We start from the raw sequence: 25,638 nt of genomic DNA, 5'->3' as shown, positions 1-25,638 counted from the left end.
TAATTGCTATGAGGAATGCATAAAAAAAGTTATTTATTTCATTTTATGACTCTTGCGTTCAGAAAGTTTTTCATTTTTCATCTTTCTGCTGCTTTTATTTGAATATACTATATTTTTTTGCAGATATTGTTTTGTTATTTACTTTGGCCTGGCGCAGGTATATGAAATTTTAATATAATATTGCAGCAGCGTTTTGCTTTCATATAACTTTCTGTCTGGAATGTTGCCAATTCGCTTAAGACTTTTTCTTTGTTCTTACTTTTGCTTGCTTCTCTCTGTTATCGGTCGATTCTTCCTTCTTCTTTGAGCTTTAGTTTTAATTTTTCTGCGAATTAGTATTATTATTAATTAAAGCCAAGGCTTTCAGTTGCTTCCTGTTAATTGTTTCTTTTCTTGTGTTTATCATAGACTTCCTCTGATTAAGTACTCCATAAAATACAATATCTTATTTATTACACTTTGTAAGTATTGAACAGATTAGAACTGGTTTCAAGTCAAGTTATATAACATGAAAACCCTTTATCAGCCACATTGACAACGACTGCCAACAAAAGGCGCCACCCCAGACGGAATAGCTGAATGGAAGGCGAAATTTGGGTGCGCTTATCACACAGCTGCAACAAAGGGGGCAAATAGTTGTAGTAGTCGAAGCACAATGGGAACTGATAAATGCTGAGAAACAGAGCGCGAGGCAGCTGGAGAGTTCAACTATGTTGCAGCAGTGCAGCGGGCTGTGAAATGAAAGTAGCTAGAGAGTCGGCGGATACAGACAGACAGAAAGACAGAGATGAACAACAATGCGAATGTGTGCGGATGTTGAAGTTGCAATGAATGCCCCAAAAAGTCAAGAAGTATCCAGTTTGCGGTTCATCATTGAGTCTCACGACGAGGAGCTCTAGCAACAAATTTCAATTTCGAAAATGTGTTCACTAAGCACCAACACATTTCCTGTTACATGGCCCAGGTCTAGAATTTATTTGCAGCAGGCTAATTGTTTATTGTTTTTGTATACTTATGTAATTGCGAAGTGGCCAACAGAGAGAGTGAGAGAGCTAAGTCCGACTGCTAATACAGGTTTCAAGGCAGATACTCGGAAGCCAGGCAGAGCTTAACAAAAGAAGCGTCGAGCTGACGCGATGCGACGCTGCTCTGCGCTCTCCTGGACCACAGTCCGATGCACAGGCGGATTAGATGACAGATTAGTTAAATGCGCATGAAATGAGCAGCCTGTCTTGGCCATGCTGGCCACTTGGCCTGGCCCAGGCTATGGTGTCCATATATAGGCAGAGCCGAAGCCGCTGCTAAGGCGTTGCCTTAATGTCTTCATTTAATAATCTGGTGTAGCAATTACTCTGCCTTAAGCGAGCTGAGTGATGTCTCAAATGCGTTTTGAAACACGCGCAAATTGGCTTCATTAATAGGCGTTGTAAGTGTCAGTTGAATGCAGCTGGCTTGAGTGACAGCTGCCCAGTTCAAAGGTCAAGTCCAAAGTAGCCAATAAAAGCACCTCAAATAATTGCGCTGAAGTCGTAAAAAAAAAACTTATAGAAATTATTTCGCGTGAACCGCCACTAAGAATTCTACGTAGTATTCCACTCTAGTTGGACTTGATATATAGTCTCTATATATGTATATATATTATACATATATATGTATGTATATTTAGAGCTCTTTAAATAGACTTGAAATGAGCTCGTTTAGTACGTTTTGCCAACTTTATGATGATGGCACTCTCGTTAATGAGTTAATTTTAGTCAATTCACTTTATGGCCATTAATTTACCGCGCTGTCATAGGCACATAATGGCGTTGGGCGACGAACCAGAACCAGAACGTTTAAATTAAACTGCCGCAGCTAAAGAAAAAGCTTACAAAAATAAGCTGTATTTCTCAGTGTATTACATTGAAGCAAAGTCTATTAACCAATTCTAATGAAAAGTTTCTTTAGTTTTCGAGCCTAGTTGAAAGTAACTCGAAAATGTTTTTCAACCACAAATTTGAAAAGTTACATGAAATTAGATCTCAAGTTGATTTTATTAATGCAAATTCTTCGATGATGGCAACAACAATTTGTGGTTGATGATAGTCGAATTAGGTGTTTCTTGGTCTCTCTCCTGCTCTCTGTCGTATACCCCTGCACAATTTCCTAATGGCCTAGCAATATTTATTATAATGGCTCACCCATTATTGGTCAACACACGCCAGGCCAGCAACCCACCCACGCCTCCTGGCGGCAGAGTCGTTAATCGAATCGAGCTGGTGTATTATTTTCTGGCTGGAAAAGTTCTCTTCCGCATGGCAAACTAGCTGGAACGTCGCTGTAAATTGAGTTTTTCGCACTCTCATGGGAAGAAAGCTCGGGCAACTGCAACAGCAGTTCGTATAGAACTGATCGAAGTGCCAATTTGCCGTTGCTACAAATAGAAATTGCAACTGAATGGGCTGCAGCATTATGCCAGGCCAGGCAGAATCTTTGAACTCTTCATGCCTCCGGATGAGTCTCACGCATGGCCTCGCCGCTGGTATGCAGTTGGCAAAGAGAACAAACATGTAAATGAGAGTTTCGCCTTAGTAGCTGCTGCTTAGTAGTGGACCTGGTTTATGACTCGGCTGATTGCTGTAAATGGTAATTGAAACTGGACAGCTAGTCCAGCTAGCCCAGCTAGTGAATTCTATTTCTGTTTGCATGTAATTTGATTCCTGGCTCTGCAGAATACATGCTGCGTTGGAATATTGTATGTGATGTGAATGAAGTTTTTTTTATTCAAGTAGGTATTGTTATATTTTGGCATATGTTGGAATAATTGAAAGTAAAGCCTAGTTTACTTCGAACCAAAAATATTTATTTTTTTTTTTAAGGTATTTATTTATTTATTTATTTTTTTTTTTGGATTCAATATTAAAAATAAATTCAAATATATTGCTTGGAAAAGATAAAGAAAAAATAACAACAACAGAGCTTTAAAATATATAAATTTAATTTCAAGAAACTTTTAAATATATATATTTATATATATTAAATTTAAATTAAAATAACATTTAAATAATAATATATATATAATGTTAATAAGATGTGAAAGTAGAGTTGTTTGTTCGTGAAGTAGTCAAGGCTTTCAATCGAGGTAAGGGCATATTTCAATATTGAGATGAAAAGTAAAGGAAGTGTGATGGGTATATTCTTTTGAGTCTTTCGTCTCTTCATCTGCGGTAGAGATTCCCGAAAAATACTATGTGTGCAGTTTGTACTGTCCTACTAGTACAGTATGGAAAACAGTACCACTACTTTAATTCCATATCTCCGAATATTTGATTATATTATATATTATTGTAAATGTGATTTTATTCGAATTTTATTAAAATTTATGAATTGTTAACACAACCCTTTTTGTACTTTCACACACTTTTTGTCATTTCATCAACATGATTTATTTAGCATCGCAAAAACACATTAATTCCCTCATGAGCTGACAGAATTTCCGTGTTTTACAAAATGTATTTCAATTTTTTGTGAATTGATTTATTTTTGCTGTTGGCTACATATATTTACAAATAAATTTTATATTATTTTTCGTTTCATATCCAATATTTTGTTTTAATGGCATTTGAGTTGTACCAAATAAATATTTTAATCTAATTATTCAAGCCTTTTGACAATCTAGCGCAAGCAGAACAACTGAAACTGAATAAAAGTCTTGTTGAGCACTTAAAACACTTTGCATTTACCTAATATAGCAAAAGCCTATAATGTGATTCGTTTACATTTGATTACGCTCAAGTGAATTTAATACAGAAGCAGAGACGGCGCATTCAGACAAATATTTATAGACATATTTGTACAGCTCTGGATCTAGCTCTGGCTCTGGCTCTGGCTGTGTCTCTGCTTGTGCCTTCCACTTCATTGGTTTGTTATACTATTTCAAATGCTACAAGCTCGCCAATTTTATCTTTTCGCTGGGTTGGACAAGAAGTGAGAGATTGTGCGGAGCATCGCCATTCAGCTGATAGGATTAACAGCGGAAAGGAAGGGAGAAAGAGAGAGAGAGAGAGAGAGAGAGAGAGAGAGAGAGAGAGAGAGAAAGGAAGAGAGAGCTCACAATAGCAATGCAAAGCATGATAATACGTGGAAACAATAACAAGAATGTTAGCTTTGAACTACACTGACTAGCAGATGCTCTGTAATTTTATAAATATATGTATATGCCAGCTGGGTAAAAGATGAATTGATTGGGAATAGCTACAGGAACCTTTTTATTTATTTTCGTCTGTCATACCCTTGCCTAATCTGTTACAATGCAGAGTACAAAAAAATATACCAAAAAAATAAAAAACCAATGCCCAAAATACATAAAACTCGCCGCGTTGATTTTTGCATGATTCCCCTCGAATTTTGATTTTTTTTTTTTTTGTTATCTGTTTCTTTTTTTGTGGGCAGAAGCCACCGAACCGAGAAACCCCTAAGACCATAAGGATGAACAATGTGCACAAAATGTTATACAAATATTGTACAATGCTTGTACACGAGTGTGTTTTGCTGTAGTATGTTGCATGTTGTTTGTTGTTTGTTTGTTTATTTTGGTATTTAGTTTTGTTGTCTATTGATACATTTTCACATTCGCATTCGCATTTGGTTATTTTTGGCAGAAAGGATTAAATGGGTATTTGGCATGAGAAACATCAACTCTGAACTGTTCATTCACATGGATTTTCCCATTTGCTGAATGACTGATATTTGCAATTAATGTGGAAATATAATGCTTTTTAATCAGGCCAGGATGGTGTATTAGATATCCAATTAGCACACTCTGATTATTTTAGATAATTACTTTGCTTCTTGCCTTAGCAACATAATCATAATAATGTTATACTAAATTTCCATTAAATTATTTTCAGCGCAAACTTTAAATTGTCTTCAGATGACGTCCTCAGTTTGCATTTATTCCATAAGTTTGTCTATAAGTTGAAAGTGGGGAAAAAGAAAATGCAAACATTTTTACAGTTTTTCAAGCTGCACTTGATGAGTTTCCAACTTCAAATGGGAAGTAAATAGACAAAGACCGGGAGAGAGAGATATGTATATATATATATATATATATATAGGGAGTGAAAGAGGCAGTCCTGCCCCCGTTCATAAGAACTTTATCGCTTGTTAGTTAACCGAGGCCAATTGTGAATGCTGAACATGTACTTCAGCAAACGGAATATTCATAAGTTCTTCATTTATTCAAACAGCTTTAAAGCCATTGCGGTGTTGGCCTGACCAACAAATGCTATTGAATATGCTCGTTAGGCGAAATGTGTTTCAACATTTTTTTCTCTCTCACAGAGAGGAGGAGCTCTCTCTCACCCTCTGTTGTGCATGCAGTCAACTGTAGCAAATGTAAGGCAGCGAAATTTTGCGCGAATTTCGCACGTGTTGCCATTTGGCTTTTGCATAAATAAATAAATATATAACTGTAGTGCTGCAGGTGGGCGCGCTTGGGCACGTTGTAGCTTACCTGCGTTTGAGTGCTCGCCGCTGTTAACTTTTAGCGCTTGTCTTTTGTTGCCTACTTAAAGGCGTCTCTCCGGCTCCAGCTGCCTGTCAGCCCGTGCTCTGACTCAGCTCTGCTCAGCTTCTCTGACGTCTGCCTCGCGCTGTGCCTCGGCTACGTCCTTGGCGCTTGATTCGCCGACGCACTCAATTTATCTCTCATATTATATTCACATTGCGTGTGCGTTGCGTCGTACCTGAAATTGCTGCCAGCACTTTAAGAAACGGCATTGGGTCCACACACACACACACACGTCTTCCGTGAGTCTTATTTAATGTCGATTGTTTCAGTAATTGAAAAAGATGGGAATTCTTTTTTTTTTTGCTTTTGCTCATTTTGCTTACATTCCACAGTTATTATATTTGAATCCTTATATACTATGGGATTTGTGTGGACAGCAGCTTAAACCGTGAAGAGTGAAGTTATTGTGAGTCTTAAAAAATATATATATGAACAGTCATTTGGAGTAAAATATGTGGATGTGAATGTGAGAAAAAAAAGAGTTAAAGCGTTTCTTTTAATTGAAATCTATATAATTTAAAGACGAACTTATATTGGATATTCAGTTTGAGTTTCAGTTATTATATAATATAATAATAATATTCTATCTGTAAAATAAATTAAAAATAAATTATAATTATAATAGACTTATTTAGATGTTGTAAATGAACTAAATCATAATTATATAGTTACAATCATAATTATAATTTTATTTATTTATTTATTTTTTATTGTATTTATGGTTTTCATTATTTTTTATTTAATAATTATTATTTGTAATATTAATAATAATATTATTATTTTATATAATATATATATATATATTATTAAATGAATAATAACAAATATCAATATTTTCATATATACAAATCAATTATCAGCAGTAATTGCTATTGTCTAAACCTTGTTCATTAACTTTTCTACATTTCTTCTGGCTCATTTACAGGTATGTGGCCTAGACCTTGAGCAAAAGCGAACGACGCCATTGTAATTGGGTTACTTAACATGTAAGTCAGCAGAAACGTACTACAAATTTAATTAGGCTGAAGTGTTTAGTGTGTCTTATGTGGCAATGTTGATTTTGTGTTGGGTATATCGGGCGGGCAATGCAAATGCATTCGACTTTTCCAATTGCGTCATGTGTAATGCGCGCTCCGCAGAGCTAACCAATCAATTAATGGCCAAATCACATAATGCATGTAAACGATAATGAAAACGACATTTGCCAGAGCAACACGCCAACTAACAAGAGCAACAATGAGCGCAATTACAATAACAACAACAACAACAACAGCAACAGCAAAAACAACGGATGCAAATACATTCCGTCGAGCCAGAAGGGAGCGCATACAGAGAAAAAACTTAATTAATGAAATTAAGCTTGCAAAAGCGCGTGTGTCTGTGTGTGTGTGTGTGTGTGAGTGTTTAAGTATGCGTTGATTGCATAACTATGTACCCACACAGACGGTATATATGCCTATATGTGTATGTATGTATGTATATGTGGTCTGTATATGTTTTACTCTAGGGTAACTACGCCTCGAATAGTTACGGCCCATAAGCCCGTGCATTTCATTTCATTTCATTGCGGACCGTGCTGTGCATGCTTATGCCAGAAGACAATCGATTAGAATCGCACCTGCGCCGGCCTCGCTCCAGCTCACATTTTAGTGTGCTGGGCGTAGTGGGCGTGGCGCTTTGTTACTATTCTGACATGTTGGCCGTGTCAGTTCCGTGCCGTTCGATGACTGTCGCTCATTATCCGCATTAATGTCGTACTCATTTGTTGTTGTTGTTGTAGCCTTTGACATGGCCCATGCAAGTGATTGCGTCGCATTTAAGCGCCCCAGATTGGGCGCCAGAATTATTGAAATTAGACATGACAATACACTACTGATCAAAATTTAAAATGAATTATTAATAACAAATAAATTGAACAAATTTAAACAGCTAATAAATTAATTATACTCATTTTTAAACTTTTATAATAATTTCATAAATCAATTATAATAATAATTATTATTTTAAAACTAATTAAATTCATTTATTAAATTAATTATATTAATTAATCAAATTAAATTTAATGCATTATTTTGAATTAGTTTTTTGTTTGTTTAATAATTAAATGAAAATAAAAATTAAAAAATTTACATTTAACAATTTTACATAAAATAATATGCTATTAATTTAAATATATTAAAAATTATTAATATATAAAATTTTGGTTACACATGAATCGCGAAATGTAAAAAATCATATATTAAATATGCCTACAATTGCTTGAATTAATCTAGTTTCCTGTAAGCAAGGTCTTAAAACGAGGCTCCATAATGAAACTTAATTTGTAAAATTTTTTCTCCAAAGTTGGGCATTAAAATTACAAAATAATATATTATGTTTGTCGATGGAATTTTTTTTTTGTGCTCAAGACTTCGACTATTGATTATCTAATAAAATATTCCTCATCTACTCGAAGTGCTGCTTATCCCACATTGCTGCTCGATCACGATCTAAGTCTTTAAATTAACATGACTTGTATATATCTTAGATATTACTTGCAAAAAATAAACAAATTATGTTTAAGGCACAAGATTTTTTAGTGACTCTTTATTTTAAAGTCTTTAAAATTAGAAAAAGCTCATGAATATCTTAAGCACTTTGTGCCCTAAATTGGCTGGGCTACAAATAAGAAACGAAGGCAGAGGCTATTTAATAGCATCTTGAAGTGAGCCTAACAATTATGTCTCTTGAGTACTTCGGCGGATCGACCACAAGAGACAACGGAATATTTATTTTGAACTAATTAAATCAAGTTTTGGGCGACTTTTGCGCTCCTGGGCATAATTTGGGACGAAATGCCATCATAAATATATATGTACTTATACATATATAAAATGTACCCATGTATTTATTTTATTTATATCTTTGCGCTTTCATCATTTCGTTTTCACTTTTTTTTTTTTGCCCGTGGTTTTCATGAGTGTTGTGCAAATTTATTGGCTTTCGCGGGCATTACTTTATTTTGTTCCTTGTGCTACTGGGCTTAGTTCGCGTGTTACATTCATTTGCCTGTAAATGGGCAAAAAAAAAAAAAAAAGAAAAATAATAGAGAAAAAGCACCATACATGTATATAGAAGAATAGAATTAAAGCTGTCTGCCTGGGCTTTTTCTTTTTTTTAGTTTGCATCTTGGGACTGGGAATAAGCCAGACACCTACACGCCGAGACATGGCGTGTTTGTTTGCTTTTTTCAGTTTTCGTTTTTATTTCAGTTGGCTCTTTTCTTCATTAGTGCCATTGCACCCGGCTGGCGAGCGAGAAGTGCGGAATGAGAAACGCGAATGTGTAGAATTGTTGGCCGACTGTCGCCTAATGCCTCAACGCTCCAAATGTGTGCTATTCCTCTATGAGGTCAAAAACAATCGATTTTCATTTCATTTTCTTTTTTCTCTGACTTTTTCTTTTCTTTGGCCCGCTTCGTTTTTGGCTCACGTGCTGCTACTAAAAAAATATTTATGACATCCAATGCGAGTGCTTAAAAAAAAGATATATATATGTATATATATTATGCTTGTCATCCGCTGCGTATGAGTAATGCCATGGCTTTAAGTTGTCTGTGTGGGATCTTCTATACATGCCGTTGTAATTAGCTAATTTATTTTTATGTTTGAGGTGTTAAACCTTTGGGTCTTAGAATTCGACAGCAGAATTGGCTAACAAATTTTTATAAATTTTGCAATTTGAAATGTTTGTTGTGAAATTATATTTTCTTTGTTAATATATTTTATTTTGGCTTCTGGGTTAGTTAATTGTTTAATATTTAAAATTATTGTAAATCAATTTAAAAAACTAAAATTTCCCAGCAGTTTCTCTTAGCTACCTCCCTGAATTTTCGCTGCCTCTGTATTTTAAATTTATGCAAAAGAAACTCTGAAACAATCCGCACACGTGCGTGTCGCAACCATCGCAGGGACTTAACTGAGGGCACAAATTTGTTTATAATAGCAAAGTTGGTCAGTTTTTTTTTTTTTTTTTCAAAGATTAAACTCAGCAAAAATACAAATTATAAAAGTTTGTCTCTTAAGGCAACGCAATTTCATAATATCAAAATATCAAAATAAAAAAATAATCTATATTATACGAAAATAGACTATATATGCAAGTGAATATATGTATATATGGGCAGGCAGCTTAATTTGTTGTTTCCGTGACCAATGCAATTATATTTGTGACCACAATAATTGCTATACTATGTTGGCGTTGCTTTTTAGCTACAAACACGTGTATCTGTGGTAGTTGTGCCCGGCGTATGCAAATAACTATTATTGTTTATATTATAAATAGATATGTACTTACCTGGTACACACATACCTACGGTGTATAAATTGATGGAAGTAATTTCAGGACTCCTGGGACATATAATTAGCTAGATAAACCATATAGTTAGCTATTCTTTCTGTGACCTTTTTGAGATTACACCTAGGGCATTGTGAGCCTTTGATACGCGTATTTGTTGGACAATTGAGTTATTTTTGGCCAAATTAACTTCACTGCGAAATAACCATTCTCAGTTTACAAATGAGCAATGAAGTTAAGTTTTATGTAAGTGTACGTTATTTTTTTTTTTTTTTTGCTTCCTATTTAAATTTTTGGACACGTTTGAAATAATTTTTTATGCTGATATTTTTAATGATTGACGTTTTTATATATTCAAAAAAAAAAAAAAAAAAAAAAATTAAAAATAAGTTTCGATTGAAATTTTTTAATTTTATAGATTCAAATTAAAATTGTTTCATATATATGATAAATAAAAACTCTATTGGAAAACTTGATTCAAAGATTATGAAATAGGTATTCATATTAAAAAAAAAAACAGATATTCACATATTGTTTAAATTTAAAATAATATATTAACTAAGTTTAATTTTTTATGCTGATATATTTATGATTATGATGGTAAGGTTTTTATATATTCAATAAAATTTTAAATTTTATAGATTCAAATTAAAATTGAATCATATTCGCCTTGAATCCCAGCTCAATTTTAAAATATTAAATAATTTTTAATTAAAATAGATTCTTGGATTTCAAAGTTAATTAAAAAAAAAAAGCGTTTCCTAAATTTAAATCAAACCAAAAATAAATATACAATTTTTTTTTTTTATATATTTTGTCTATAAAAAACTTTAAAGCCCTTTAAAGACGAAAACTTAACAGTGATATTAAAAAGTGGGTGTTATAAATACGATGTTATACATACTACTTTGATTGACTTGTGCAACTTTAAGTAGCAAAGAATCCTTTGTGGGTTTGTTTGTTGAGGTGCCTGAATATTGCGTGTTTGTTGTACATGAAACGTTTTCTAGAACGAATTACACGTAATAGCTGCCAGAAAATAGTTTTGCTGGTCAGCTCTCTGCAGCATTATTTATGTATGTCAGCGAACAATTCAATTGTGTTGCTCGATGCCTGTGAGTCGGTGAGTCATATTCGATGGTCACGTTCCTCCATCGGCTCTCAATTACCACAGTGAATTAGTTAAAACCCTCTTAGTCAGTCGAGCATTTGTATTATTTACACAGAGCTAAGCCCGGAACAAGCCAATTTACATACGATATGCATGTATGTCTCCTGCTAGCTATGTTAGGTGACATACCAACAATGCATTCGTATCGGAGCTGTTGGACATTAATTAACGAAAGCTATTTCCCCATGACACTTGTATAATTGGGCATTTAGAAATTTCAGCTCAAGCTAACATTGTCTGATATTAATTATTTATGGCTTTTTTCGTTGAGCAGATTACCAGATAAGTTAAGAGCAAGGAATTTCTGAAACCTAAATATTCATTACGCTCGTTATGCTTATCTATAAAAATTTCCATGCCGGATTTTTTTTGTTTTTTGGCAAATATTTTAATCTTATCAAATGTTTGATTAACATTTTCATTGTTAACAATTGGGCTCATTGCCTTTGTTATCAACATATTGTGTGTTAACCAAGGTTACTGTATGATTATCATAGCGCGATTAATTTGAATATATAAATAAATGAGCCATGGCTAAAAGCATAGTACAGGTAATAAGATTAAATTGAACATTTTAAACACTACTCTTAACGCATTTATGCATAAAATAAAATAATATAAATGAGTTTTGGCGATATATAAAAATTAATCAATGTCTAAACTAAATTATTTCATGTAATATTTACAAATTTTTTTTATCATATTATTTCAAGGAATAAATACATTTAAAATACTTAATTGTATTAAATTGTATACCAAATTTAAAGTATTTTAAGTATTACATTTTTAATTTAATTTTTTAACTAAAATTGTTTTTTTATTAATATTTTTATGTTTTACTCATTATTCATTATTCCTTATTTTTTTTTTTTTTCTTTTTTTTTTTTTTTTACATAATATTTTATTTATTGATTCCTTTTCATATATTATTTATTATGCATTAAAATCCAATCTACAGACATGTGCACTTTAAAGATTACATTAATTAAAGCGAGGCCATGAATGATTAATGATTAATGAAAATGATTTTAATTATAAGAATTTCCACTCAAGTCCCCGCATATATTTTATATGTACATAATTATGTACGGTTTATTTCCTTTGTCGCTGTCTATGGGCGAACAAATCGAATGTTTATTTCGATTTTTATTTGTAGGCGGCCGTGTCTGGCTTTATCCAGCTTTATGGCACATTTAATGGCTCGGGATGCTGGAGCTGTAATCAGTAGAAAGAAAATAAAAAAATATTTTAGCTTTTGCGGCTCTTAATTTTGCTCTTTGTGGCCATTTTTCTTGCTGCTGTTGAAATTAGCAACAGTGGCTAGGCAGGTAAATACATTGACTTTGGCCAAGTGCCGTTAGCTGATGTTAAAGCCGGGCTCACAAAGGATGGTATCGTATAAACACAACTTTTATGATGCGGCATAAATCTTACGGGGCAGACATGTCAGACCACCTCCGAGGCAACGTCCCGCGGCCACGCCCATTGACGTGGTAGACCATTAAACAGTTGTAATTCATGTCGCTGCCATTTCCGTTGTCTAACCAAATGAACCAATATAAATTCAATATTTTATGAGTATGTTTTCCGTTTAGCTCTGACTCTCTCTCGCCACTCCCTCTCCGTCTTCCTCTCTCTTTTTGGCTGGCAAACAAATAGACATTCATCAATTACGAGGCTGCCCTTTATGCCATCGGCAGTTGGAAATGTGTCGCTAATGTGTCTACGAGGTGTGTAGAGTATCACACTACGGCCAACACCCGGTCTATTTATAGAGGCCATTAGCTGACCAACAGGCCACAGGCCGCAGTACCATCATTAATGGCTCACATGGACTGAGCTCCAATGCCGTTCGTTCGATTTGTGCCCATGTTGATATTTATTAATGTTCAATTATCGATAATTATCTGTTTATCTATATGTATATACATATATATTAGTGTCTTTGCGGCCATTACAATACCTCAGCACAATTTCTTGTTGCCGAGGCCAACTCTATGCATAGCTATACCTGTACATATCTATGTATGTATGTATGTATGTATAAATATTTCTTTTAATGTATTTCTTCGCTTTGTTAGGCTGATTGCAATGCATTCAACATAATTAGATTGACGTAGCCATTGGCCTCTAATCAATATTTTGCTGGATTTGTTGGGATATGTGTAATATTTCTGCATTAAACATATCTGAAACAAAGACAAAGACGTGTGCCTTTGGCAGCTGATTCATTACGTGATAGTTGTGAAATGTCTTAATGACTTCAACTGTGTATGCAGGTGTTAATTTATTTTTCACAATATTTTTAGCTTCATTTGCTTAGCAAAATTATAAAGTGCTAAATTCATAAATCTGTCATAGAATTGTTACAATTTTTTGCATCTTCCTTATGGACTTATAATTGGGTATCGCAAATTCTCTATCATACAATTAACAAACTTAACTAGAACTAGCCCTGGTAATACTCTTTACGTGAAATCAAAAAGCTGTTGATTCCTCCAGATTTCTAGTTCTCAGAAAAAACAAACTAGCTCATGATGTTAACTGAAGTATGAAAGCTTAATATGCCCTTACCGTACTATGTATTTCAGACCTCTTAAATTTAAAAACATAAACCTTCATAAAATCTTCACAGGTTCCTAATAAATTGTGCCTATATTAATCCGCTAAATATTTATTTATAATAAAGTGAATTAATTAAAGCAAATATGTTTGTACAATATATAGATTTATATATAATTAATTTGATGCTACATAGCCTGGGCTGCTTTAAAGATCTATTCCGCTCTAAATGTACCAAAAGACAAACAAATATAATCATATACGAGTGGATATATTAAAATCCAAGTAATTGATATTCAATCAATTTATAGCATTTTAGATATTAGATTTTATGCTACAGAAAATTATATATGCACATATTAATCAAATAAACATGCATATATAGAATAATAATCAAAGAAATTGATATTTAATCTATTTATAGCCAGAGTCTTAATAGATACCGCAACGTAACCCGTTGCAATTGAGTTACATTTTAATTATGCATTGAGAGCTTGAGTGTATAACGAGACGCCCATAGATTTATTTCTATGCAGAAATTGGCCAGCAGCTGGACGGCAGACCGTTGCTGGCAATGGCCAAGTGAAGATGCCCTGGTCCCGGTGCGCCCAAAGCTCAGCTTGGCTAAGAGTCTTGTTGTTGTTGTTGTTGCTGCTGCTGCTGCTGCTGCTGTAGCATTGTGCAAACAATTTGCTGCGTTTCATGTTACGACTTTGGCAGCATAACAACCAGTCGACCGAGCCCGAGACCGAAACAGAAAGCAGATGATGGCCGCAACAAGCCGGCGCGATGACGTTCAGGTTGGCCCAAGAAGCAGAGGAAAAACGAAAAAAAAAAAAAAGTGCATCGAAGAAATGCCAAACTGCAATTGACTTGCATGACCATAAAAATTAAGTTATATACACCAAAGCAGGCTGCCCAGTCCAGTGCAGAGCAGCATAGTCCCAGTCCCAGTCCCAGCCGGCTCTGTTTGCCTGCTCCCATCTTCTGCTCTCGCAGTGCCTTCGCCTCTGTTCCCGATAAAGCGCAAAAATAAAGTCGAGTGAAATTGCTGCTGTAATATATTTTAATAGCGCAGCGGCCGGAAAAACTCGGTACGAACTCGAAACTCGAACTCGAACACAAAGTCGTAGACGGAGTTGCTTTGTTCAGTTGGTCAGCAGCAGCAGCAGCAGCAGCAGGCAGCAGGGCGAGCCAGGGCCAGTTGCTGGCAAACAAAACACAGTTGACCAGACCTTTTGGCCAGCAAATTTCGCTCGGTGCCTTATTATGTCTAATTAGATTGTGTTGCCAGCAGCCAATGTTGTTGTTGTAGCTGTTGCTGGAATGTTTTATTGTTACTTTTCGTTGGCATTTCCTAAAAAAAAGAAAAAAAAAAAAAAAGAAGCGAAAATCGATGCTGAAAGCGGGGTTAATCTAAGGTGGCACAATGAGTTAATCCCAGCTTCAGATCTAATGCTCACTGAGGCACTCGAATCGAACGATAACAACTTCAGAAACTTCGAGCTTCGAAGAAGTTTTGCTTGATTAACCGAAGCCCCAATGTTGGCTAAGGTATTTTATCTCTGATGTGTTTGTAATTAGAATTGATTTATGTGAATTCCTCATGAAAGCTTTATAACTATATATAAAAGCTTAGGATTATAACGATTTTTTCTATCATTTTTAATTTATTTTTTGAATTTTATAAATAATAATATATTAAGCTTTTAAATTCTTAAGATAAAATACAATTTTGGTATAATTATATTATATATTACTACATATTAAATTTTCTTTTTTGACCTCTAAAATATATATTATAAAATTAATACGATTTAAGATTTTGCCGATTCTAATACATTAAAATAATTTATATTCAAATAAATTTTGTTCTCACTTATTTCCTATCTAAACCTCTTTATGCACGCAAATTTCTTGCATAAATTTACACTTATTTATTTATATAAATAAGAAAGAGAAAGCATAAAACATGGTCTTATTTTTGCTGAAGCCTTTTTTGATAGGGTTATTAAAATAATTTGTTCATAATTGAGTACGTAATCTTCACATAATTCCTGAAATCACAATTCCTCTTAAAGCCTTTACTATTCTTGGAAATTTATGCTTAAGCTGAGCTAGCATAATTTAATTAGCAGCTTCAGCAGTTCCCTAGCTTTTTATGTCTGGCAAAAAACCCGCATTTATTATGAATTCTAATTTGAATACAACATACAAAAATGCTGGAATATTAATTGCGCATGAAATATAGAATTGCCTTTAAGCCAAATGTGAAGATGCTGTTGTTGTTGCTGTTGTTGTTGTTATAAATTTTTAGCCCTCAAGCCACGCTTAACCTGTTTCAATAAGCAGCCTTATTAGATATTCACATTTCAATGAGCAGTCGATGGGCCCAAACTCTTGACCCAAGCACCATCCATCAGTCATCTTGGAGACGCTGTTGCCAGGCAAACAAAATTTGACATGGATAACAAGAGAGGAAGGAAAACCATTTATAAACAATTGAAAATGGCTAAAACGTGTGTCGCACTTCTGTGCCAATTGGCAAATTGAATACTCATAAAAATTCTCACGTTTCGCTCCAAATTTTGATGGTAGCACTCGGTCGGTCGGTCGCTCGGTCGACTGCTCAGTCGCTGCCTCTTGTGCTTTGCATAGAGCGAGTGGGGGCTTAACGGGGCAATAAAACCAACGCCAGCCGAAGAACCCGCCAAGCAACCCACTCACAAGTGCCAGCTAGCCAGCCATTGAACTCTCTGTACACACACGATTATTACGATGGCAAATGTGACCATAAAAGAGAAGAGAGCGCTCTGGCTCGAGAACCGAAACCAAAACCAGAAGACTTGTTGCGAAGCGCGCGCCTGTGCGAGCTCAAAAGATTTTTATCAAATTGGCCCGCGGGCAGTGCGAAAGCTTGACGAGATTCTTATTCTGATTCGAGATGCTGATTTCTCTCATTCACAGTCACAGTCATAGATTCAGACTCAGTCTCAGTCTCAGTCTCAGTCACAGTCACAGGCTTCCTGTGCGTGTGGCATTGCAGATGGATGCCTTAAGGCGTTTGACTTGAGCACTTGGCCCCCGAGCTATGCAAATTTATCAAACAATCCAGTCCCATATGCTGGTGTCGTGTCCCAGAAACACAAAAACCAGTGGCACTTTATTTTTTTTTCTTTTTGTTTCATTATATATATATATATATATGTTTCTATAGAACCTGCTGATAAAATCGCCTAACACAGCAGCCCCCACGCTGTGGGCTGTGGGGAGCGGCGAGGGGCGGGCCATCAGTCAAGACAGTGCATTGAACTTGAAGCATCTCGCAGTTTTCACTTCAATCCATCAGCAACGCGACGGCGGCCGATGCCAATGACGCGTGTAAAATGTCGGGGCGCGTGTGCCCCCGGGGGGAGCCTCTAATGAATGGGCCAGCTCCAGCTCCAGCTCAGGCAACAACAACAACAACAACAGCAACAGCTACATCTTAAAAGCAACCGTAAATTTGTATTCGAATGATACGTTTTTACTGCCCTAATGAGCACACGCAACAGCCACAAAATAACGACAAAAAAAAAGTAATAATAATGTATATAAAAAAATAAAAATTTGGATGAAATGCGAATTTAATACGCACAATTCGCCAATGCAGGCAGTTGGCCCTTAATCACTTCTCGTACGTTTTCTTCGAAAGTGTCAAGAGATTTTCCAAATTTATGGATATTCGCTTTTGTTTACTTAACGATCGTTGCGTGCTGCACACACAAATTTCTTAACGATTACCTTTTGTACAATTCCAGTTCAATAATTTGACATAGATTTTATGCTCTGCTTTTTGTGTGTAATTTGAAATTTTGGCAGTTTTACTAATGGGCAAAAAAAAAAAAAAATGCTTTAAAAATTATCTTGGTCTATTCTCTTCCCGTTCTACTTCTATTTTTGTCTTTGTCTCTCAATATTTCACTCACTATTTATATGTGCGTCTATCTCTATTGATCTGATTATCTACATACTTATTTTTAAATGTCGGCATTGCTAAGAGGTTCGACAGACAGTCGCAATTGATATTATTTATAGTCTATTTAAAGTGGATTTTAATATAAAACGCATACAAACATAATATATTTGTATTTTTGTATCGCTTGGTTCTATTTATTCTTGCTCAGAAATTAAAACAAATCAAGTAAATTAAAGACAAAATTTGAAAGATGAAATTAAGTGATATTTTGTTTGATTTGCTAATAATGAATATCGACAAAATTAAAGAATAGAATATTTTAAAAGTTTTCTGCCTTAACTCAAATGATAATGAAAATTTGAAATGACAGACTTTTTAAAAGTTATGTATCCTTTCATTCAGTTTTAGCTATAGATAAGGCTTTAATTATGTAATAGTTCTGCCTAAAATCTATGATCATCCCGTAATGTGAGCTCTTCGATGGCCCGTGCTTTAATATGATATGAGTTATGAGCGGTAATTTTCCTATAGCTTAAGGTTTTTATCAATCTATTATCATGAGTTCTATACAACACAGATCCTTCCCCTTCTTACAATCTATAAGCATGAGCTCAATAAAACTTACATCGAAGGAAATTACTTTAAATATATATAAATCTTTCTTGTGTTCACTTTAATAAATAAAATATAAATAGTGCGAATAGTGTGTTCCACATCAGCGAAAAGTATTTGGCATCGTTATAAGCACTTTTAATTTCCCTTGTCTGACAAATTTAATAAAAATATTGTCTCTCATAATTATTTTTATTTACCTGAGGCACCGCAAACGTTGCGTAATTAATGTGGGAATCTCAACTAATTGTTGTTAATTAAATTTCTGGCGGCACTTTAGGCAAAGTAGCCAACAGAAACCAAAAGCGAAACAAATAAAAGTAAAAAAGAGAAAGAGAAAGAGAAAAAAGTAGCTAATTTCGCACTTCCTGTTCTGCGGCATTTTATTTTTTATTTTTCATACTTTTTTCCCACTCTGACTAATGCTGACGACACTTCGTCCGTTCGGTTTGCTCCGGAAAGTCGTTGCACTCGCATTTTAAAAGGCAAACAAGAATGAAAAAAGTCAGTACAAAACTCGTTATTTTTTTCGTTGCGGTCGCAGACCGCAAATTACGTTTAAAATGCAGCATGAAGAGCAATTGAGTGAGAGTCCCGTCTATTTATTAGACGGTGCTAATTAGTAATTGCAAAGATTGATAAGCTGCTGCTGCTGGTGCTGCCACTTCTGCTCCAAAGGCAAACAGTTGCCAATCACTCACAACTGGCGCAGCATTCATGACGTCCACTCGCACCCACGATAAGACGCAAAGCGTCAGCGAGTGGCAATGCAAATAGCGCAATGGGCAAATCTTTTGCTTTTCATAGCTATAAGAACACTTGCTCTTCAGATAGGAAACAGTTCGTTGCAGACCCTACGGAAACGTGTACAAGTTGAACAGGCAAACAAATTTACACTGCAGATTTCAAGATTCAATTAACAAATTGTGATCGGTTCGCGTTGCAACAAAATATCGAGTGAGTTGTAAATAAATTAGCATTTCTTGTTTGCAACAAATTAGAAATCAATTACATGGATTCTGTTATAATTATTTAGCATTGCCAATTACAAAGTGTGATAAAAATATTGGATTGCATTTAGAATGACTTCTAAATAATTCATTTACAATTTGTTTTAAAATAACTCTGACAATGGAGTCGAACAAGGGGTAAGTTGATTTTAACTCGAATGAATGTTAGTTAATTTTACAACAAAGATTACAGCAATTATCAAGAACAATTACAAAGTGGTATATATAATTGTATTAGAATACATGTGGAATGAGTTCCAAATAATTAATTTTGAATTTGTTTCTAGAAATATTCGAATGAAATTAATACAAATTTGGTTTACAACAAATTTCGAATGAAATTAGAATTCATTTTACAATAAGTCGCAGGGCAATCAGAGTTTAATTATTCAAAATTAATAGTTATAAACTGTGCACTAAATAATACTTAATTTAATGTTAATCTAGAAAGAATTTCATTGTTCTTAAACTAAACATTTAATGAAGCCCCATAATTAGTCTTTCGATTATTTACTTTTTGGCGAAGAAGCTCGTGATGCTGCCCTGCTTCACTTTGGGCGTCTCCTTTGCGCTTTTCCCAGCTGCCGGCGGTGATTTTTTCTTTGTAGCTGGCGCAGCTGCTGCAGTCGCTGCTGTTGCAGTCGACGAAGCCTTCTTCTGAACTGGCTTTGGTTTCTTGGCCTTTACTGTTATGACAAAGCCATCATCATCCAGAAATGTTTCATTTGTTGCCGCCTCCACGTCCATTGGCTCCTCCTCTGCCTGGTCCACCTTCTGCTCCTCCTGTTGCGGCTTTTGCTTCTCGGCTGATTTCTTTTGTGGCTGCTCCTCATCATCGGAGTCGACAATGCGACGACGTTTGCTGCTTGCCTTGTGCTTTGTCTGTGCCTGTGCGTCCGTCTCGTCTGACTCGTCACCTGAACCAATCACAGAGCGTCGCAGCTTGTCCAGTTTTTCCTCTTCATCAGACGAGACTTCGCTTTCCTCAGCAAACAGCTGAATGGAGTTATTCTTCTGTTCAGGCGAAGCTTCCTTCGGTGCACTGTTAGACTGACTGCTGTTCGCCTTTGGTTGCTTTTTAAAGAAGTTGTCCATGCTGCCTGCCGCTGGCTTGGCTGCAGCTGCTTTTGTTTCCTTGGCTGGCTGCGATTTGGCAGCTGGAGCTGCGGAAAAGAAGCTGCCGATGCTGCCCTTTTTCGCTGTGGTTGTTGTTGATTTCGCTTTACCCTTTTGTTCACTAGGTGGCGTTTTCTTCTGCTCCTCGGCCTTTGAGGGCTCTTCCTTGATGCTGGCGGGCTTTGGAGTCTCTACTGGCTTGTGAACACCATTGCTCACGCTATTAGCTAATGGTTTAACGCCTGACCGCTGCTCCACCTTTGCCAGCTTCACCTCCATATGCTGCATGGGTTTGAAAATGGGCGCAGCACTCTTGGAGCCGCCAGCCACCTCCACGGAATACAGGTGGTATTGCGAGTTTTCCAATTTGCTTAGCCATTCCTTTAATTTGGCATCGCCTTGCACAATCGTATACAGCTCGCCCTCATCATTTGCCAGCGTGCCATGCACCACAAAGCGTTTCTCGTATTTGATAGCACTCGATTTTTCCTGCTGCTTAATATGCGCCTCAAGCTTATCGTGCGCCTCTTTGTACGTCAATTTATACTCTTCCAGCAAATCGGTGACCAGCACACGTCTGTCGAAGTCGATTAGGCAATCATCCAAAGCTTGTTGCAATGACATTTTCGGAGTGTGCTCACTTGTGTAGTGTATATAAAATATTATGCAAATTTTGGAAGCAATTGAATTAACAAGAAATTAATGCGGCAACAGCAGCAAAAAAGGCGCCGACACGAACAGCTGTTGAAATTTACTCAAAATGGTTCGCATTTGAGATGTGCGATACTTAAAAAAATACTCATATTACCTTAACAGAATGTTAATGTAACAGAATGTTATGAGCAACAGCGGCGCTGGAATCGCTAACAGTGCTCATGAGCGATTGCGCCAGAGATGGCAACGCTTAGTAGTTTGTTTATAGTACCATGGTATTAACATAGATGGCGCTTGAGCTAAGAGAAATGTTACTGCCTAATGGTTTAACAGAAAGTAAACAGTGTTTGTTAGTAGTTGAACAACAACAGTGGCACAGCTTGTGAATGGCAAGTGCTCTTTGGTACATAAATGAAAATATAGATGGCGCTCTGCTAACAGTGATGTTATTGTTTAACTGTTTTTAATTTTGAATTGATCAGTTTTTTAATTTAATAAACTAATAACAATAACAATTATATTGTTTCAGCTTTAACATGCGCTTTGAGCCGCTGGGTCAGAAAATGTTCACACGTCGCAATTGGCTGCTGCGGTGCAGCATTCTCATAAATGTGGCTGTTTTGCTCTACATCGGCTGCATCCTGATGAACGGCGGTGGCAACAATTTCACCAGCGGCGGCGGATTTTTGCTGCAGGAGCAACAGCCGCCGGCGGTAGCCTCATTACAGGCGGCTCCACTGCTGCCACAGCAACCGCCCACGTCCAAAAATGTAAGTGTGTGTGTATGGAGTTATCCAACAATGTGAGTTAATTAAATCCTATGCTCTTTCTACAGGCAGAGGCGGCTTTTGCAGAGGAGAAACTCTTGGCCGTCGGCACAGGCAATGCCAACTCAGAGTCAGCCGCAGCTGCTGCACCTCCGGCCGCAGTAGTCAACGACAGTGGCTTGCCTTCCAATTCAGTGGATCCTGTCCAGGTGGTTGGCAACATTGGCAGCAGCAGCTCAATGTCAGAGCTGAACAACACACAGCCGGATAGCTACATAGTTACCGGCGATGAGAAGGAGTTGGATGAGCGCGTGCGGACACTGCTCAATTGCTTTGATCGCGATTATAATCAGCAGACGCTACAACGCGGTGATTTCTGGGTGCTCCAGAACTATGTGAGAGCCGATCATGGCGAGATCAAGTGCCACGAGTCCATTACCTATACAACGCATGCGGATTACACCTTTCTGGACAATCTGGTGCCGCTGCTGCAACGGTGAGTGATCCGATCAGAAGGAGTCTCTTTGATATATTCTAATATTTTGATGATCTGCCCCCTCTCGCAGCTGGAATGCGCCCATTAGCATAGCTATGCATGCGCCCGGCACGGATTTCCAGCCCACGCTGGACTCCATCAAATATTTGCGGGACTGTGCGCCCGATAATCAACTGGTGCGCGCATATGCCACCTTCCACGTTTACTTCGGCACCAAGCACATACCCAAGAGCGTGCCCAAGGCACAGGATGCTCTGAAGACTGGCTACAACTGCTCGCTGCCGGCGCCCTACTTCAATGTCAGCTCCGGGCACTTGTACAAGGCGCAGAAGAAGCTGCTCTACCCGGTCAATGTGGGTCGCAACATTGCGCGTGATGCCGCCCTCACACACTTCATCCTCGCCTCGGATATCGAACTGTATCCGAATCCTGGACTGGTCAAGAAATTCCTCGAGATGATTGCTCGCAACGAACAGTATTTGAGGCGCAAGGCGCCCAGGTGAGTACTCGAATAGATTTTTAGTATATTTTTATTGAGAATACATAAATATTTTATTAAATAAATTAAAGTAAAGTAAGTTAACTTGATTTTCTTCTTTTATGATTATTTTTTATTATTAAAAAAAAAAAAAAATAATAATTGATTTAATTTCCAAATAATAGAACCTTTAAATTATTATTATTATTATTATTTTTTTTTTTAATATATATCTAAATTTTTTTTGTTTAACAATTTTTAATAAATTGTAATGACTCAAAAAACTGTTAAGAAAACATGATATTTAATTTATTAGCATTTTTTAGCTGTTGCTATACACAGAAATCCAGTTTAATTGAACTTTTATTTACCCTACAAAGAGACTGAGAACATAAAGCAGCTCGAAGCTTAAGTCGAGCCATTGACAAATATTTATATATTTCAGAGTTTAATATTAAGCTGAATGTCAAGTATATCAATTCAAATTCTAATGAAATTTCAATCGTATGCTTTCGCAGAGTTTTTCCATTGAGCATATTCGAGGTGGATGAGAACTCTCCGGTGCCGCACGATAAGACGGAGCTGCAGGAGTTTCTGCGCACCGGGAAGGCCATACCCTTCCATAAGCGGGTGTGCGCCAGTTGTCACGGCGTGCCCAAGTCCAAGGAGTGGATGGCGGCCAACGAGACGGACGAGCTGAGTGTGTTTCACATAGGCAAGCGCACCGGCTACTATGTGCACTGGGAGCCCATTTATATTGGCACCCATGCGGATCCCCACTACGACGAGCGGCTCAGCTGGGAGGGCAAGAGCGACAAGATGACGCAGGTAAGCACGCTGATCTCCTCATGGCAGTCGCAGCTGTATTCAATCTGATTTGCGCAGGGTTACTCGCTGTGCGTGCTGGACTACGAGTTCCACATACTGGACAATGCGTTTCTGGTGCACAAGCCGGGCATCAAGGTCCTGAAGAAGGACAATCGGCGCGCGATGCTGGCGGGCAAAACGAATCAGCTGATACGCAAGATCATCTATCCCGAGCTGAAGATCATGTACGGCATGCGCAAGGGCTGTGCGATATAGTAACTAATCATGAAGCACAGTTGAGCGTCGACTTCTTCAAGACTGCAGCAGCAGCTGCAACGGCTGCACAAGCAAAAGCAGGAGGAGCGAAATACACTATTTATATTCGCAATGCTATAGAGAGCGAGAGGGACTGCATCGAATGGCCATGCCATGCTAATCTGTCCTTCTATCCTACGTATATATATATATCTATTCTATTTCCTAGAGGCCCTTCCTTACGGCGCGCTCGTCTACGTGTACATGTGTATGTGTGTGCGTGTGTGTGTGTGTGTGTGTGTGTGTGTGTGTGCTTGTGTGTACGTATGTGTGCGTGTGTTTTACAGTTAGTATTAGTTAGTTAGCTTAGGCCTAGAGAATTACTTAGGTTTATGGACGAGTCGAGTTCGGAGCGGGTGTTTTTTTCTACTCTATATGCATAAGCGAAGCCTTAGGAGCACGGCTTAAGTACGTTAAACGTAGTTAGTTGTTGTTGTTTCTTTTTTAAATGCTGAACATAATTAGGGTTAGTTAGTTAGCCGGAGCTGCCATACAGCTGAAGAGTTTCTCGAGGATTCTATAGAGCTCACATCATTTCCATGCAATGCAGCCTCCATACGATTGCAGGGGAATCCAATCTTTGCAGTCGCACACGCTGCATTGGCAGTCATTATGATTTAGTTCTGCTTCCAATTATCGATTAAGCATCATTAATGTAATTTCATTATAATTTGAATTTCGTACTTCCCCTTAACTATGTTTTCATAAGAAATAAAGATGATAAACCCGTTATTGTATATCAACTGCCATTGAATGGTTGTTAGGTTGATTTGCTCTTCGAGGCATATAGAAATTCCTAGCCACAATAGTCTAACCATTTATATATCTAAATATATGTATATGCTATGTAGGCCAACATTTGGGGTCGTCTACTAGGCCGAACTTCTCAGAGTTTAAGTTGCGAAGCGAATATACGGATAAAGTGTGGGGGCAACAAATAGGCTTAGGCAACTAGTTGAAGTTAATCTTAGAGCTAGACAGCAGCAATTGAAAACAAACAAAAGCCGCTACAAAATAAAAGTTTAAAACGTTTAATAATTAAATGAATTACATAGACTTGGGAAACGTTTAAAATTAGAATGCTGAACAATTGAAGAATACATATAATGCATACAGACTTACGAGTATATAGATATACATATATAGATCTAATAGAAGAAGAAGAGGAAAACAAATTACAATTATACAGAAACCTTGATGAGAATGATGTTCAAGTTGAATGCCTAAAATTAAACAATTAACGAAACAATTAATTAGAAATACGTTTTCAACCGTAATGGGTAAATGCAAACCGTGATATTTGTACTAGTAAAGGCGATGATTAGTTTGAGCATTAATTTAATAAATATATATATATATACATACATATATATAAACTTAAACAGTATGAAGTGAAGAGAAGAGTTAAAGAAGAAAACAAAGAAAAAAAAAAAAAAAGGAAAAAGAAACCATTACAAATCCGGAAAATCATATGCATTAAACTAGTTTTGTATATGCTTTTTTTTAGTGTTGAACTTAAAGTCAAACTTGTGCACATATAAATGTTAAAAACATAACGAGAAGTATAGACAAAAGGCACATGCTTCAGCCGTGGCATGGACGGGGACTTGTTGTTCAGGCCTTAAAAGAACTACTATATAGGAATTACGGGCGCTTTTTTTTAGAGTTGGCAGATTTCATAATTTGCTGTAGAGCAATTGTCGTGTGTGGGAAAACATTTTTTGCGAGTGTCTTGGGAACAACATATAAAAAAAAAAAAAAAAAAAAAAAAAAAAAAAACAACAAAACTTAAGAAAACATAAAAGT

The 25,638-nt window shown here is 36.5% G+C and overlaps 2 protein-coding genes across 16 annotated transcripts in view; one reads left to right on the top strand and one right to left on the bottom strand.

The window, feature by feature from the left end:
* Positions 1 to 25,619, top strand: part of LOC108611691 (beta-1,4-glucuronyltransferase 1) — an 81,068-nt gene extending 55,449 nt beyond the window's left edge. For 8 of the 15 annotated variants that reach the window (XM_089466012.1, XM_089466023.1, XM_089466016.1 and 5 more), the window contains 6 exons: positions 6,477 to 6,537; positions 21,499 to 21,739; positions 21,805 to 22,232; positions 22,303 to 22,731; positions 23,229 to 23,538; positions 23,596 to 25,619. In XM_089466012.1, coding sequence (XP_089322138.1) covers positions 21,506 to 21,739; positions 21,805 to 22,232; positions 22,303 to 22,731; positions 23,229 to 23,538; positions 23,596 to 23,793 — 1,599 coding nt within the window. In that variant the 5' untranslated portion in view covers positions 6,477 to 6,537; positions 21,499 to 21,505 and the 3' untranslated portion in view covers positions 23,794 to 25,619. Of the gene's footprint in view, positions 1 to 6,476; positions 6,538 to 18,874; positions 19,147 to 19,225; positions 19,338 to 21,498; positions 21,740 to 21,804; positions 22,233 to 22,302; positions 22,732 to 23,228; positions 23,539 to 23,595 lie in introns of those variants that run through there. The other 7 variants (XM_089466014.1, XM_089466027.1, XM_089466021.1 and 4 more) reach the window with 2 other exon arrangements.
* Positions 19,547 to 21,075, bottom strand: PolD3 (DNA polymerase delta subunit 3). The gene has a single exon (XM_018004456.2). The coding sequence runs from the start codon at positions 20,937 to 20,939 to the stop codon at positions 19,710 to 19,712; it is 1,230 nt and encodes a 409-aa protein (XP_017859945.1). The 5' UTR covers positions 20,940 to 21,075; the 3' UTR covers positions 19,547 to 19,709.
* Positions 25,620 to 25,638: the final 19 nt, after the last annotated feature.

This window comes from Drosophila arizonae, chromosome 3 (genome assembly GCF_054131065.1).
Source record: "Drosophila arizonae isolate 15081-1271.41 chromosome 3, UAZ_ARI_1.0, whole genome shotgun sequence".
NCBI lineage: Eukaryota > Metazoa > Arthropoda > Insecta > Diptera > Drosophilidae > Drosophila > Drosophila arizonae.
The sequence above is the reverse complement of the archived record's forward strand: the minus strand, read 5'-3'. Positions and strand labels throughout refer to the sequence as shown.